The sequence below is a fragment of the Tachysurus fulvidraco genome, chromosome 8 (genome assembly GCF_022655615.1).
Source record: "Tachysurus fulvidraco isolate hzauxx_2018 chromosome 8, HZAU_PFXX_2.0, whole genome shotgun sequence".
Taxonomy (NCBI): domain Eukaryota; kingdom Metazoa; phylum Chordata; class Actinopteri; order Siluriformes; family Bagridae; genus Tachysurus; species Tachysurus fulvidraco.
In genome coordinates, this window is record NC_062525.1 from 14,886,471 (window position 1) to 14,904,157 (window position 17,687).

Here is a 17,687-nt window from a genome sequence, read left to right on the forward strand (position 1 = left end):
AACTTCAAACCACCAAACCGATTTTGTAGTTTACTAACAAAAAATTCCGGCCAACACTGGGAGATGTTCTTGAATCTACTGTTTAACGTATGTCACGATCATTTGTGACCCACGAACTGTGAGGCTTTAGCTATGTCACAGACAACAGGCAGCCTTACATTATCAACATGTCATAGTCACGGGCTCATCATCGAGTTTTCTTATAGTCTTATGTTTAATAGAGAAGCATGTGTAATATTAATTTATGATTTTGTTATAATTAATTATATGCAAACAATTGTTCATTTTCAAAGGTATGAACTGACTCCAAAGTCATTGTGATGACAAGAGGTCTTCAGAGATTTGTTACCCTCAAAATTTGTTTATTTACAGGTCTCTCCAGTATATTAGTTTTGGTCTTTAGCTTTACATGGCATACAGTTCTGCTGTAGATTTGCAAGGTTTGAATTACTCCTCCCATTATCCATGAATTGTGAGGGGAGGAACTTTCCTCGACTAATACTACTTCTTCAGGCTCAAAATTTAACTCGTAACTCTATTTTCGCACCAACAAAATCTGTGCCGTCCGAGCACATTACTTTACTTTTTACTTTACTCCGGCAGTGTTTTACATCGAAGGGACCAAAGTTATCGACACCCACATTTGTAAATGGGGGTTTGTTGGGTAGCAGTCTTCTGACAAGCATGTAATTTTTTTTGCTCACCAACTCTTCCTTTGAATTTGCGACAAACTGAGCACTTGTGAATAAGATTTTGAATTGCAGAGTTGGCTTGAGGGATCCAGAATATTTGTCTGAGGATAGACAGCATGTATTTTCAGACAAAGTGTCCACACCTTTCATGAATGTGGCTTAGTGGGTAGCACGATCGCCTCACGCCTCCAGGGCCGGGGTTCGATTCCTGCCTCCGCCTTGTGTGTGTGGAGTTTGCCTGTTCTCCCTGTGCCTCGGGGGTGTACTCTGGTTTCCTCCCCCGGTCCAAATATATGCATGGTAGGTGGATTGGCATCTCTGGAAAATTGTCCGTAGTGTGTGAATGAGAGTGTGTGTGCCCTGCGATGGGTTGGCACTCTGTCCAGGGTGTATCCTGCCTTGATGCCAGATAACGCCTGAGATAGGCACAGGCTCCCTGTGACCCGAGAAGTTCGGATAAGTGGTAGAAAATGAGTGAGTGAGTGAGTGCCTCAGTTGTTACAGTGATGTGTGACTGGTCCAGTGTGCACACAGATGGTTTGTGCAGTTAATGATGTATCAGCAGGTTCTGTGGCACTGCTGGGAACTGTGAGCCATTTGTCCTCTTTAACCCTTCACAACTAATAAAGAGAAAGTGTATTTATCTCGTGTTGGCAGGGAATAAAACATGAATAAAACAATAAAACCTTTTATGATTTACAGGGCCAGCATCAGCAAGGACCCGTTCTACGAGATGCTGGCGAGCAGAAAGCGGCGAGTCGCCACTAAGAAGTGACAGCAGGATGACCTTTACAGGTGTACTGATCTCTAATAGAGAGTCTATTGTCTGCTCATCTACAGGAGGTGAGCTGCAGGACACAGAACACAGATACCTCCAGTCTGACATGAAAGACTCTCAGCAGTAAAATTCCCAATGCTTGGTGCATACTTTAATGTGGAAATCTGCAGAAAACCTGCAGTGTTCATCACTTGTTGAAGGAAAAAGTCCAGTCACTGACTATTTTCAAATGATGGTTGAAGAGCTACTTATTCATCATACACTTCAACTAGCACTACCTTCTCTGTTTGTCATAACTATGTATATAAAATAAAAAAACAATTAAAAATTGGAAGTGTTTTAGACTCATGGTACCTTAAGTATGTAACCTCTTAAACCAGAGTTAATGTATCCAATGATAGCTATTTGTTTTACTGGCATTGTCCCAGGACCAGTTAACTCTAACTTCCCCAGTAAATCGCAGACCATATTCCCCAAAGCATAACTGGAATAAAAGACGATGTTCAAATGTGTCAGTTTTTCTGTGAAGCCATGGAGCTACAGTAAAGGTCCAACCGAAAATGGATTTTAAAGCTATTGGCCATTTGTATTATGAATATTTTGGTTGCTGTCTATGAAGAAGCGCTTATAAGTTAAATGAGGCAAAGGATCAGTGGGGGTAGGTATGGGTGGGGAAAGGACACTGTCTACTGTGAAAACTCAAATTCAATGAGTAATAAATAAAATGGAAATTTTTACAAAAATGTCATTCTGTTGCACAACAAAGACTGATGAATAAAAAAAGTGTTTTTGTTTGTTTGTTTTTTATTCAAAAGGTGAGAAGAGACCTCACCCTGTACAAATCCAAACACTCAACCCATCATCACACACCGATCCATTCATCCCAACAAAAATCTGTAAACATAATGAGAAAATATTACAATTGTAGACATTAAGGCCTATTCCCTCTTAATTAATACAGAATGTACAACGTAGAATTTTTCAACATGCTACAGTAAAATGTAGGATTTTATTATCTTATTTTTGTCAAAAAAAGTGGGAAATATTTTGGAACATGGCCTACATTATGCTGAGTGGTTTTTCTAAAATAAATGTTTATTCTCATACAGGATTGCAAGTAAATAACTGATAGTACAGTTTAACTTAAATTCACAGTATTTTTAACACAAAAGGATTAAAACTTACACTCAAAATCACCCACATCCATACATGATATAATGCAATGTACATTTTTCCTATGTGAAGAAATGTGGAAATGTCGGTATAATGCCATTAGGTGGATCCTGGAGATTGAGTCTTCTGTTTAAAAGAAATGAAAAAAATTAAAAAAATGGGGAAAGTAGGCAGAAAATGTCAAGTGTGTCCAGGTTAACTGTGGTGTAAGTGCACACAAAGCACTAAAAAAATCTGTTCTGTTGAGGACAGAAAGGTGGAAACGGTGACATCATAGCTTCCAGCCGGGAGAGAGTCTTTTATGCAGCATTTTAGTTCACTATTTTCCATCATTCCCAGATACGTGTCCTTAAAGGGAGAATGTGTGTCATCTTCACAAGTGAGAAAGTCCTGAGTCTATGTCTGAGCAGCAATTTTGATGATAAAGCTCCAGGCTTCTTCTTCCGGTTTAAGTGTATATATTATTTTTTATTTTTATTTTTAATTTTATTTTTTTTTACATTTTTAATTGAGTTTCTTCAAAGTTCAGCTGTACAGCATGGTAAAAAAATCCTTAACCCTAAAAAAATTTAAAGCATTTATGCTGCAAAAAATACAGTATGACTTGGTTATTAGACTTACAATATTTAGTAAAGTGTAGTTGTCCTTTGTCCTCAGAGTTCTAGGGGGAAACAAAAACAAAATATTAAAACTAAGTACATCTTGTTTTATTTTGCCCCAACTACTTCTTTATGACAGAATCCTTGGACATATCCATTATAATGCTTAACAACATCACCTGCAGCAAGAGAAGTTCAGTCTGGAGCAGAATTTTACATCAAAGCAAAAAAATTTTTTAATCATAATGTCATGTTGCATACCGGAGTAACCACTGAGCTGGGGAAGAACCTCCATACATGGCAGCTTGGAACGATGAGGAGAACTATCTCGGTCAGTGCTGCGTTGGTGCTTACGTCTCTTCCTCTCCTCACCATTCCTGCCTTTCCAGTCATGCCTGTCTGATGACCGTCCCTGTCTGTGAAGTCTGTCCTCTGACTCATGCCTCCTCTTCTTCTTCTTCTTTTTTTTCTGTCGGCTGGAGCTGCTGTCCTGGTTCTTGACAGACACGTCCCTTTCTGAACTCCTGCAGAATGTAAGAGGTATTAGTTACAAAAATGTAAAACTACTCTTGGGCTTGGAAAAGTTTTTACATTAGGGACAGTTCTCTGTGTTGCAGGAACATGTTTACTTACCTGTGCTTGTCTTTATTTTTCTTCTTTGATTTTTTACATTTCTTGGCCCTCCGCTCTTCAGACATGCTGTCTTCACCAGACAAGCTGCGTTTTCTGGTTCCATGCCGGGCCAAAGGGCTAGTGGTACATGGAGATGAGGGCTTTGCTCTATTGCTGCTCTGCTCTCCATTGTAGTGGCGCCTGTCACGACGGTCTTCCCGTGCATGGCGCAACATTAGTCCTCTATAATTGTGGCTTGACGAGCGGTGTGAATTCTGGAATCTCCTGCCCCACTCCCAATCCTGTAACCGCTCCTCTCTGGCTCTTTTGTAGTGGCGATCTCCGTGCTGGTAGGAATATCTATCCCAGTACCGAGCTGACTCTTTATCTCTGTGACGACTGCGAGAGTGCTCCTTCTGTGTATAATACTCTCTCTCTGGCCGATGTCCATGTCGTTCTCTGCTCCTGTCCTTGAGCTCTCTGTAGTTGCGATGGTACTCCTTGTCTCTGTCCTTTGTGGCAGTAGAAACATGTGGCTGGTTTAATGGGGAGCGCATTCCCTTAGACTTAGAGCTGAACAGAGAGAATATAAAGTGATTGTTATTTCTTCTTCTTGCATAATGTAGTGTGCACCAGACTGAATAAAGATAAATAGCTTGTGTGATTAGGATACATTGCTTACCTTGACACACTCTGGGAGTCTAAGTTAGTGTCACTTATGGAAGATTCAGAGGCTGGACTGTCTGATGCCTTAACAAAAAAATCACCATCCAAAGGATGTTAACATCCAAACAGTCATTTCAAAGTATTGTGTTTACAGTATTTAGCAGATGTACTGCAATGCATTGCTACAAATTACAACTATAACTAAAAGGCTTGTTTTCATTAAAATTGTAAATTATACGATTGAAAAGAAGACAAAGAGACGTTTCATACCTTGTCAGAATGTTTGAAGCCATTGACTTGTCCATGTCCTGACCCATTTGTACCTATGTGAGACTCAGAGAAGCTGTTAGATCCATTTGTCTTAGGCGAGTGTGACCTAGAACTATTAAAGTGAGGACTGTGCATGCCATCGTTCACACTGGCTGCCTTGGCTACACCAGAAAGCTTAGAAGTACCGTTGTCCAAAACTCTGCTCTCCTGGTCAGAGTCCTCAGATGATTCCTCATCATTAGGAACCAGGAAAGTTGAGCTGCTATACGAGGATGTGCCATTGACCTGCTTGGAGCACTGGAGTTTTGAGGTAGACGATGAAGACTGTGGGTAAGAATAGCTGGCCGATGATGAAGAGCGGCTGGATGGAGCTGTTTGGGTCCGGTTGCACCGCACCACCTTTCCATAGCTGACCGTAAAGCTTATTTTGAGCCTCTTCATGCCCGTGGGGTGGACAGGTTGATTTGAAGCGGAGGATGGGGTGGAAGAGTAAGACACATTGGAGGCGGCTTTGCTCACGCTGCTGTCACTGCTGCTGGGCTTTGAGCTGTTGTGGTACTCCTTTGAGGAGCCGTTGCCATTGACATACGAGTTATTCTGTAAAATAAGTAAAAAGTTACCTAAGGTGGATCTAAAATTTGGAAATTTCTTGTCAATAAAAAGCTCTAAGTGCATGCTGTGGCTCTACCTTTAACATAGTAGGAGGGAGCTGTGGGCCGATGATGGTTGAGGACGTATAAGAATGCCCGTTTAGCTTAGGTGTTACTGGTCGGGGAGATGAGTGGCCTGAAGTGAAACCCTTCTGGTTAAAATCTCCATTTTTCAGATCTGTAGACCTAAAAAGTAAGTCAGAGTACAAAATTTTAACAAAAACATGGACATCTTAATCCAACAGTCTATTTATAATTCTATTCAAGCATTAATAACTCTAACATACCCTTGCTTGATGTAGAACAGCAGGTATGCTTGCTGGTTCAGCACAGATCGTATATCAGTGGGAGTCACTGATGAATCATTCATCTGATACCACTGGCCATTACTTGCCTGAAACAAAGCACCACACATTTCCACATTAGTCCATCCATCAGCACCATTAGAAAGCTCTTCTTTAAACTTGATCAAAAGTTGAGAGCTAAACATGTGCAGTAGGTCTCACTTTTACGTAGCAGTAGTAGTGTCCGGCATAGCAGCTGAAGCCTGAGTGCACCAGAACAGCATACAGCCTGTAAATCTGCGGCTCTCCGTGAGACTGGGACATGTATGGCCGCAAGTCAAAGTACTCAGTGTATCTCACGTCCTGTGTGGAGAATGATTTACAGTGCAATACAGCAACAGATTTTTTTAGTGTTCATTGTACAATGATCTGTCACAACAAACAATTTTCCAAGCTTATTAAAACATTTACAGGAAATACCGACCTTGGATATTTTGCCTCCATTGAAGTTGGCAAAGCGCTTCAGAGAGATAGTGAGCACATTGGAGTTGCGGTGAATACTTAATCTTTTTGAGGCCTGAACCGTTTCCTTACAACTACAAGAAGAATAGAATGAATAAGATTTATATTTTAGACTTTACACTGATAGTCAGCATTATCTATTATTTTTAATATAAGGTTCATGTCCTTATTACAGTCAAAGCTCTCGTTATTATCCTATTAGTATGGGCTCAGAGATGCCATGTGACACTTACGTGCTGCACTTGTAGGCATTCTCCCAATCGAGCTGTTCAGCCTTAACAAACTGCTCAAAAGCCTTGAGAATAGTCGGGGCATTCTGTAAAACAGCACAAGGAAACATATTTAATTTAACACTGTGTTAAACACAGTCCTATAGATGCTGCACGAGGCCTGTATTGATCATGTAAGGACAAACATATTTTCTGATATAGATGGTCTATACAGTTCACTATAGTTATAGCAGTAGTGCAGTAAACATCCGATAAGGGTACCAATTTTATTTCCCATACCTTGATGTCCAGTGCAATATCCAAATAAGGTTCAAATGTGTCTGATACTGCTTTGCAATTCATACACTTCACTGTGGAAACATAATTCAATTAATCACGCAGTCAACAAAGTTCTCAGCTTTACCACATTTATAAACAGTGATACTAATAAAAAGTATATGCATATGATATCATTTTTCAAATCTAGTGGTTGTCTCCATCATATAAAAAGTAGAAGATAAATATATAAGTACATAATTGCCAACTCACCTCTGGACCTCAGATATCCTCCAAATATCTGATGGATCAGAGTAGTAGCCTGCGTTTGCCTGTCCAATCTGAAAATTTTCGAAAAGCACGATGTAATGGAAATTTTGTAAACATCAAGTGACAGATTGTATGAGAGTTTTAATTCAGTTTGGTGTCTTAGTGATCGATTACTGTGTAGCTACTAACAGATGAACAGGTTAAAAGCTAAACAGGTTTACAGTAAGTGGATCTACAATTTTAATCTATTTTAACCGATATGTCTGAACAGTCACTAATAATAAATCTTGCACCACACTGATTTAATTATTTTTTAAGCAGACTCACTTATTGTTAGGCAGGCAGGACTTTTGCATAGCATCCACTGTGCACCGCAGGAACTCATGGGCATCTTCTTGATCCCCATACTGGAAATGCTTTGCAATCCCTACATCATGTGAAAGCAAATACATTAAAAATGCTCAAATCCAAACAGAAATAGTGTATTATTTTCATTTGTCAGGAGGTGTATACTCACGTTTTAGTTCATGTAACACGCCAAGGGGCTTGATGGCATTCCCCGAATTAGCAAACACCTGAATGGTGTGATTCTGCATGATACACAGCATGCAAAATTCGGGCTCATGACCTTTAAGGGAAAATACAGCAGTGATCAGAAACCCAGTATGCCAAATACATCAGAAATTGATGCAGCAAAATGTGTGATGACCCACATGTTTTGGAATGTTCTTTGGACAGCATGTAGTTAGCAAGTGGTGCAGTGTATGAAAGACACTGGAGAGCTGAATTCAGAAAACATGTGTTGCCCAGGTTCTGGAGACCTGCTCCAATACGATGGACTTGAGTCCATTTCAAGCTGAGGCGCTCTGGTGGAAACAGGATCTTTTGCGGCAGACTGATGCCATCGCCACAGCTGACGGACACTGCATGACAAAGCAGACATCAGATGAGTTTATATTCTTACCCTAAATAAAAGGCAGATAAGTAAATAACCCTTGTTGGATGAAGTAAACCCTGAAGTACTTGCCTTGATCATTTGGCCTCTCAGCAGGAAGGTTTGTGTTGCCATCATAATAAGCAACTTTAACTATGAGAGCCAAACAGGTAGCCATGCTCCTGGAAAGCTCAGCTGTAGAAGAGTCGACACTCCAGCTGGAGCTGCCATTGTCCAGGCCTCCAGAGGAGACAGGATTCAGGGAGCTGGAGTGCTTACACAGCACTGACTCAAAGTCAGATTTCTCTGATGATTTCACCACAATAGCCATCGTTCATTCTGCACATAAAGTCACATATGCACAAAACATAAAGTTATTCAAAACAGACATACAATATTCATACCATTTATATGTATTTCATAAGTAACTGTACTTTTTTTATATATATATATATATATATATATATATATATATATATATATATATATATATATATAGTTTATTGATTTTTCCACTGGTCATTGTACAGCTAATACCACGCATTTCATTTGCTTCTCTTCTTTGCACAGCTATTTCGATTTTCTTTTACTGTATCTCATTTTATCGTATTTTATTTGACTTGTTCACTCCCCTTTCTATTTGATTCCTTTTTATTTACACCGACAGTCATAAAATGCATTTCACTGCATGTGATACTGTGCATGAATGTTCATGTGATCAATAAAATTTTAAATGCATGGCATTTACATCAAATGAAATATGATTATTTTATTTCTTATGCAATACGGTTTTGATGTAGTAAATCATGAAGCCAGCATTTAACGAATTAACAGAATGTTTCCTGAAAACGGGGATATGTGCACGTGCTTTCAGAGAGCAGACACAGCGTGTACCCTGCTACGCTACAGGGGCACCACGTGACTTGCTGGAAATGCAGAAGGAATGTCGACATTTCCAAAACCTTGAACTTCAAATCACCAAACCGATTTTGTAGTTTACTAACAAAAAATTCACACTGGGAGATGTTCTTGAATCTACTGTTTAACGTATGTCACGATCATTTGTGACCCACGAACTGTGAGGCTTTAGCTATGTCACAGACAACAGGCAGCCTTACATTATCAACATATGAACTGGCGCTAGTTCTGTCACGGGCTCATCATATAACTAGGGCACAGCATAGTATATTTCTATGTACAGGTTCATTTGTTAAGTCCATTTTCACATGAAGACTTGATGTCTGCTTACACAGGGTAGTGTTGTGGGAGAAGTGAAACCCTGGAGCTGCACCGCTGCCCTCCTCCAATTACAACTAGCCTGTTAATGCAGCTAAGCTAACTCCGGCTTCCTGGGGACGGCACAGGCCTCGTGCTTATCACTATTAACATTTTGTTTTCTTGACGAAACGCAGAAAAAAAGAAAGAAAAATGGATTATACGTTGTCTCTGTACTCTCGGCACTCAAATATGCTCGTTTTTTCATTGTGCGGCCAACACCATGGTAAGGCGAAACACAAAAGTGTAGCTGTTATACAAACCCAAATGCATATTACACATCTCCTTTTCCCAGTTTCTCGACAGACTCGTTATCTAGTAACTCAGATTAAAAGGTTTGGTAAGCGGAAACATTATGCTAAATTAAAATTATTTACTATCTAACTTTCTCGACGTGACTTACCTTTCCGTTGCTCGGCGCGTTTTAAAAATTTTGATAAGTGATCGCCATGGTAACACCGAAAGAGGCATGTTTTAAAAATTTGAACGAAAACACGCACAAATCGATGGAACTCTGCATAATTCTCGTACAACGGTCGGAAATAACTAATACATAAAAAATATTTATATATACAGGCAAAAATTTTAGTCAAACTAAAAGCTGAAGATTTTAGTTAATACTTCCAATGGTAAACATTTTAAAGCAACCTGAATGGCAATGAACTGAGCTATTTATTAGGTATTAAATATTTTTTTCCTGTATTAGGAATTAAATAATTATTTTTTCATTTATTAGGAATTACATTATTTTTTCATTCATTAGGAACAAAATTATTATTTCCCTTTATTAGGAATAAAATCATGCAGATAGAGTAGAACAGCTTCATGTAACGTACAATCTGGGATTTTCACACACAACAATCTCTAGAGTTTATTCAGAATGGTGCAATGAAGAAAAGACTATAGTTAGCATCAGTTCTGCACATGTATATGCCTTGTTGATAAGAGACGTACCCAGAGACAGCAAACAGAGGCCGTCAAAGTGTAATCACATTTGTGACTGTTTAGTTTATTTAAATTTCTCATGTTGTATTTTAAACTTTTGCCAAAGACATTTCCCTAGCCTGCTGTTAGACCGAATGACCAAGACTATGGCCAAGATCTCAGGAAGTTTAACATTGCACAATACCTATTTCCCCAATGCACAAACAAAAATATCCATCCATCACTGGAGCCTGTGCCAATCTCAGGCGTCATCGGGCATCAAGGCAGGATACACCCTGGATGGAGTGCCAACCCATCGCTGGGCACACACACTCTCATTCACCACGGACAATTTTTCAGAGATGCTTATCAACCTACCATGCATGTCTTTGGACCGGGGGGGGACCAGAGTACCCGGAGGAAACCCCCAAGGCATGGGGAGAACATGCAAACTCCACACACACAAGGCGGAGGCGGAAATCGAACCCCGACCGTGGAGGTGTGAGGCGAACGTGCTAACCACTAAGCCACCGTGCCCCCCAAAAGAAAAATTGTTCCCAGAAAAACAATTCGTACATGCTGTCTACATACATGCTGACAAATTTGATTAATGTTGGGCCCAAAAATAAAGGAAAACTATACACATAATATGACAGTAACATGACTACTGGATAGTCAGTAGTTATTATAGTGATGACCTCTTTGTTGAAGTTTGCAGCTCACTGATCTGTCTTCTGAGTTGACCATTCAGAATGCAGCTACTAAAAGAATCCTCATATTTGACTGTTACCTTGACCTTCATTGTGGCAGTTTGTTTTCAGTGAAGCAAAACATCATAAACCATGTCAGATTGAATTTTATTTCATCAAATGCAAAATGAAGAAGCTTTTGCAGGCACACATACCATGTATTTGTTGTTAAAGTTGTTAAAATTTATATTATCACATTTTAAAATATGTCTCCTCTTGATTTGAGTTTTCTTATAGTCTTATGTTTAATAGAGAAGCGTGTGTAATATTAATTTATGACTTTGTTATAATTAATTGTATGCAAACAATTGTTCATTTTCAAAGGTATGAACTGACTCCAAAGTCATTGTGATGACAAGAGGTCTTCAGAGATTTGTTACCCTCAAAATTTGTTTATTTACAGGTCTCTCCAGTATATTAGTTTTGGTCTTTAGCTTTACATGGCATACAGTTCTGCTGTAGATTTGCAAGGTTTGAATTACTCCTCCCATTATCCATGAATTGTGAGGGGAGGAACTTTCCTCGACTAATACTACTTCTTCAGGCTCAAAATTTAACTCGTAACTCTATTTTCGCACCAACAAAATTTGTGCCGTCCGAGCACATTACTTTACTTTTTACTTTACTCCGGCAGTGTTTTACATCGAAGGGACCAAAGTTATCGACACCCACATTTGTGAATGGGGGTTTGTTGGGTAGCAGTCTTCTGGCAAGCATGTCATTTTTTTGCTCACCAACTCTTCCTTTGAATTTGCGACAAACTGAGCACTTGTGAATAAGCTTTTGAATTGCAGAGTTGGCTTGAGGGATCCAGAATATTTGTCTGAGGATAGACAGCATGTAGTTTCAGACAAAGTGTCCACACCTTTCATGAATATCACTTAAAACGGTGGCTTAGTGGGTAGTACGTTTGCCTCACGCCTCCAGGGCCGGGGTTCGATTCCCGCCTCCGCCTTGTGTGTGTGGAGTTTGCCTCGGGGGTTTCCTCCGGGTACTCCGGTTTCCTCCCCCGGTCCAAAGACATGCATGGTAGGTTGATTGGCATCTCTGGAAAATTGTCTGTAGTGTGTGGTTGTGTAAGTGAATGAGAGTGTGTGTGCCCTGCGATGGGTTGGCACTCCGTCCAGGGTGTATCCTGCCTTGATGCCAGATGACGCCTGAGATAGGCACAGGCTCCCTGTGACCCGAGAAGTTTGGATAAGCGCTAGAAAATGAGTGAGTGAGTGCCTCACTTGTTACAGTGAAGTGTGACTGGTCCAGTGTGCACACAGATGGTTTGTGCAGTTAATGATGTATCAGCAGGTTCTGTGGCACTGCTGGGAACTTTGAGCCATTTGTCCTCTGTAACCCTTCACTACTAATAAAGAGAAAGTGTATTTATTTCGTGTTGGCAGGGAATAAAACATTACATAGTCCTAAAGTGCAGCATTGTATTTCCTAAGCTGTATAACCAGAATTTTCTATATTCATTGGTACCTCTTATGATTTACAGGGCCAGCATCAGCAAGGACCCGTTCTACGAGATGCTGGCGAGCAGAAAGCGGCGAGTCGCCACTAAGAAGTGACAGCAGGATGACCTTTACAGGTGTACTGATCTCTAATAGAGAGTCTATTGTCTGCTCATCTACAGGAGGTTAGCTGCAGGACACAGAACACAGCTACCTCCAGTCTGACATCAAAGACTCTCAGCAGTAAAATTCCCAATGCTTGGTGCATACTTTAACGTGGAAATCTGCAGAAAACCTGCAGTGTTCATCACTTGTTGAAGGAAAAAGTCCAGTCACTGACTATTTTCAAATGATGGTTGAAGAGCTACTTATTCATGATACACTTCAACTAGCACTACCTTCTCTGTTTGTCATATCTATGTATAAGGGCTCTGGATAAGGGCATCTGCCAAATGCTTTAAATGTAAATGTAAAACTCTCCATGCTTGATGCACACTTTAACATGAAAAGCTGCAGTGTTCATAACTTGTTGAAGGAAAAAAGGACAGACACAGTACCACATTTCCCTCTACTGTTCAACTGCAGCAATTACCACACATTCTTACTAATACTGTATTGTAGTATATTCTAAAATTGGCCTCTCATTCTCACATTATTATTATTATCTTATTGACACCTATTTACCTGAGAATGAATAATAAAATACATTTAGTGCCACAATTTCTGATAAACAAAAGGCCTTTCAGTATTTTTAAAAATTAATCTATTATTTAAAATTATTTCATGACCACAGATGTATCCTGCCATCAAAATCAGCACGACTGATTATGTGAGTTTTTTTCCATACAACTATACTTTGTTAAAATTGTTTTAAGTCATATAAACAAATGAAAAGTGTTTTTGTTGTGCCTGTGATGCCTTTAAAGTTTTAGTGAAACTTGGTCTTTAATTACAGGATTTTATTCAAATAAGCTATATATTTTACTGGCATTGTCCCAGGACCAGTTAAATCTAACTTCCCCAGTAAATCACATACCATATTCTCCATAGCATAACTGGAATAAAAGACGATGTTCAATTGTGTCAGTTTTTCTGTGAAGCCATGGAGCTACAGTAAAGGTCCAAAAATGGAGCTACAGTAAAGGTCCAAAAATCCATAAGTGGTAATGGTTATGGTCCATGAAAGAGCGCTTATAAGTTAAATGAGGCAAAGGATCAATCGGGGTAGGCATGGGTGGGGACAGGACATTGGCAACAAAACCCCCCTCATTATTATCCTAGAAGTATGGGCTCAGAGATGCCATGTGACACTTATAACTTGCTGCACTTGTAGGCATTCTCCCAATCGAGCTGTTCAGCCTTAACAAACTGCTCAAAAGCCTTGAGAATAGTCGGGGAATTCTGCAAAACAGCACAAGGAAACATATTTAATTTAACACTGGGTTAAACACAGTCCTAAAGATGCTACACGAGGCCTATATTGATCATGTAAGGACAAACATATTTTCTGATATAGATGGTCTATACAGTTCACTATAGTTACAGCAGTAGTGCAGTAAACATTCGATAAGGGTACCAATTTTATTTCCCATACCTTGATGTCTAGTGTAATATCCAAATAAGGATCAAATGTGTCTGATACTGCTTTACAGTTAAACATGTCATTGTGGAAACATAATTAAATTAGTCACTCAGTCAATAATGTTCTCAGCTTTACCACATTTACAAACAGTGATACTAATTAAAATATATGCATATGATTTAATTAAAAAAAATTTTTAATAAAGCGATTGTCTCCATCATATAAAAAGTAGAAGATAAATATATAAGTACATAATTGTCAACTCACCTCTGGGCCTCAGATATCCTCCAAATATCCGATGGATCAGAGTAGTAACCTGCGTTTGCCTGTCCAATCTGTGATTTTCATAAAACACAGTCAGATATAATGGAAATTGTGTAAATAAGTGAAAGATGGTATGAGAGTTTTTAATTCAGTTTGGTGTCCACAGCATTCAATCAGATTTCAAATATATTAGCTTTAAAAACAAAAACTACAACATCGCCCACACACAGACAAACACAAACACATTCCCTTCCCTGAATTAGCAAACACCTGAATGGTGTGATTCTGCATGGTACACAGCATGTAAAATTCAGGCTTATAACCTATGAATGAAAATACAGCAGTGATCAGAAACCCAGTATAAAAAATACATCAGAAATCCATGCAGCAAAATGTGTGATGACCCACATGTTGGTAGATGAAGTAAACCCTGAAGTACTTGCCTTACTCATTTGGCCTCTCAGCAGAAAGTGTTGTGTTGCCATCATACAAAATAACTTTAACTATGAGAGCCAAACAGGTAGCAATCCTCCTTGAAAGCTCAGCTGTGGAAGAATCGGCACTCCAGCTGGAGCTGCCATTGTCCAGGCCTCCAGAGGAGACAGGATTCAGAGAGCTGGAGTACTTACACAGCGCTGACTCAAAGTCAGATTTCTCTGATGATTTCACCACAATAGCCATCGTTCATTCTGCACATAAAGTCACATATGCACATTATTTGTATGTTATTCAAAACAGCCATACAATATTCATACCATTCATATGTATTTCATAAGTAACTGTACTTTTAATATTTTATTTATTCACTTTTCCACTGGTCATTTTGGATTTTGTTTTATTGTATCTCATTTTATTGTATATTGACTATATTGATTTTATTGTATATTTTATTTTATTGACTTTTTTTTTTTTACCCCTTTTCTATTTGATTCCTCTTTATTTACACAGACTGTTGTAAAAAGCATTTCACTGCATGTCATAATGTATATGACTGTTAATGTGATCAATAAAATTTGAAATGCATGGCATACATTCACTTTTCATAGAATTTTATGATTTACACTAAATGAAATATGATGATTTCATTTCTCGTGCTTATGCAATACGGTTTTTGACGTTGTAAATCATGAAGCCAGCATTTAACGAATTAACAGAATGTTTCCTGAAAACGGGGATATGTGCACGTGCTTTCAGAGAGCTGTTGCAGACACAGCGTGTACCCTGCTACGCTACAGGGGCACCACGTGACTTGCAGGAAATGCAGAAGGAATGTCGACATTTCCAAAACCGTGAACTTCAAACCACCAAACCGATTTTGTAGTTTACTAACAAAAAATTCACACTGGGAGATGTTCTTGAATCTACTGTTTAACTTATGGATAGTTTGTGACCCACGAACTGTGAGGTTTTAGCTATGTCACAGAGAACAGACATGCTTATGTAACGGAATTATGTGGATGAATGATTGACAGTCGTGTTTACCAATTAGCAGGCTGCACTTTCTATTTAAAAGCTGATTGGTAGTCGCCGGTCTGCGTCACGTCCGGTTTGGTTCCTTACTGTTTGGCTGACAGTAGCTGCAGGTTCGTGTAGTTAGCATGTAGCAGTTTTACTAATCGTTCCTTATGTGTAACATTCCATGATCCGTTTGTTCACTCCTAGTTTGCATTGTTTTCCTTCGGTGTGCTTTAGTAGTGAATTGAACGACTGCTGAACTTTCAGGTATGTGGGCTGTGTTGCTCATTTAAGCCGGTTTGTGCTAAAATGCAGCATTGGGAGATCCAAACTATAATATCTGGTCATTAAAAGACCCAATCACATCATATGGCCCTCCTTGTTTCTCATTGTGCCAAAACTAGAACTTTTTGGAGTACAGTCTCTATTTGCTTGCATATTTGCTTTGTTTATTACATGAATGCCATGTAAAAATAGGTGACTTTTTGGATTGGCATGTACGGATATTATGTTGAAAAATAAATGAAAAAGTTGGTGACATTTGAACTTGTATTTCCTTGTTTTTTTATTGTCTTGTCATCTTAGCTTCTGTATTGTAGTCTGAGTTTGTTCTTGTTGTTTTTCCTCTCGAACTACAGGAGTGGGCACATTTTGTTTTATGCTTCATTTTGTTTTATGCTTCTACTGCAGTGTTCTCATTATGACTCAAAGGTAATAAAGTACTCCGTTTCTTGTACATATTGAAATGATTAAACTTGGTTATACTAATACACTCTTATATGGAATGGATTATTGAACTGCCAGGTAGTAGACACCAGAATATGCTGTTTTCTCTAAACTCGAAGAATCTTTCCTTTGTTCGCAGTCAGATATGTACAGTGTTTGGGTGATCGCTGTTGAGTTGTTCCAGCCCTTTGGGACAGAGATGGAGTGTGTGCAAACACTTGGAGGTTTGAGAGGGGGGAATTTTCCGGAAGAACTCAATGGTCCTGTCTGAGCAAATTAAATTGCCGACCAACCTGCACCCCACACTGTGACCAAGTGAATCCCTACTACTGCAAAGTGATGCCTTTAACAACAAATGTACATGTAAGGGCTTCTACATTTTGCATATGAATGTAATAAAATTCAATCTGACATGGTTTGTTTTGCTTCACTGAAAACTCACCACCATAGTAAAGGTCAAGGTAACAGTCAAGTATGAGGATTCTTTTAGTAGCTGCAGTCTGAATGGATGGGGAAAAGACTTTATTGATCCCAGATAGGATGTATGCACAAAGAGTAAATGTATGCACAAAGAGTAAGAATATTCTTGCCTACAGTTTGGGTCATGATTGACTAGCTCGGCTTTAATTACTACTATAGCTTAATTTGTATTTGTTTAATTTCTTTGGTCATTATCATTCCTAATCTACTATTCCTCTGTCTAGCATATGCATTTTAAGAGTATTCTAATTTCAAATAGAACTTTTTTTTATACTAACTGGAAGTAAATGCCAGATGGCAAATGATGTAAAATGCACAAAATGTGGTGTGTGGGGTGGGTGCTTTTTTTTTGTGTGTGTGTAAATGCTGAAAATTAAAGGAAAAATGTTGGGCTAATTTAAGACATTTGTAAGATGTCCACCAAAGTGTCATCAGTAATCTTGAAAACATCCGATCCTTTTAGCCATGCACATCTGACACCATGTACGCAAGTGTTGAGTACATGAAGTGTCCAACATTCCAGTTTTTTGGTTGAATAGGTGCATTCAGTATGAACAAGCTACCTATACTACTTATAATATGGCAGAAAATGGTGAATAAGTACATGATTTGGGATGCATCTCCAGGTTCACAAATGTTTTCACTAAATTGTGTGGAAAAATGAGAAGCAATTTTAACTTGATGGTTTAATCTGTATTTCAGAAGCCAATTAATTGAGGATGTTTAATCTGCATTGGCCTAAATTTACACGTACAGCATGTTTCTCCAAGAAAATGAAATGTTTTCTACAGACTACATTCATGATTACCAAATTTCTGTTGTAAATGCTCCTGTGAATGATTTACAACA

General features: G+C 38.9%; 1 protein-coding gene and 1 long non-coding RNA gene across 3 annotated transcripts; one reads left to right on the top strand and one right to left on the bottom strand.

Annotated features, from left to right (window-relative positions):
• Window positions 1-2,256: 2,256 nt before the first annotated feature.
• Window positions 2,257-9,746, bottom strand: LOC113637112 (ubiquitin carboxyl-terminal hydrolase 42-like). Of its 2 annotated transcripts, XM_027137555.2 has the most exons (18): window positions 9,614-9,746; window positions 8,029-8,274; window positions 7,715-7,924; window positions 7,519-7,629; window positions 7,329-7,428; window positions 7,005-7,072; window positions 6,756-6,826; window positions 6,480-6,562; window positions 6,209-6,320; window positions 5,947-6,087; window positions 5,728-5,834; window positions 5,479-5,626; window positions 4,791-5,387; window positions 4,537-4,604; window positions 3,876-4,427; window positions 3,504-3,766; window positions 3,265-3,304; window positions 2,257-2,991 (listed from the first exon to the last, which is right to left on the bottom strand). In XM_027137555.2, exons 2-17 carry the CDS (start codon window positions 8,264-8,266, stop codon window positions 3,297-3,299), a joined length of 2,877 nt encoding a protein of 958 aa, XP_026993356.2. In that variant the 5' UTR covers window positions 8,267-8,274; window positions 9,614-9,746; the 3' UTR covers window positions 2,257-2,991; window positions 3,265-3,296. The 2 variants fall into 2 exon arrangements, with proteins under 2 accessions (XP_026993356.2, XP_047673494.1); XM_047817538.1 differs by having other exon boundaries at window positions 2,257-3,304.
• Window positions 9,747-15,770: 6,024 nt separating this feature from the next.
• LOC113637115 lies at window positions 15,771-16,714 on the top strand. The gene is made up of 3 exons (XR_003439290.2): window positions 15,771-15,899; window positions 16,271-16,343; window positions 16,498-16,714. It is a non-coding gene; the product is annotated as an uncharacterized LOC113637115 (long non-coding RNA).
• The last annotated feature ends 973 nt before the right edge of the window (window positions 16,715-17,687 follow it).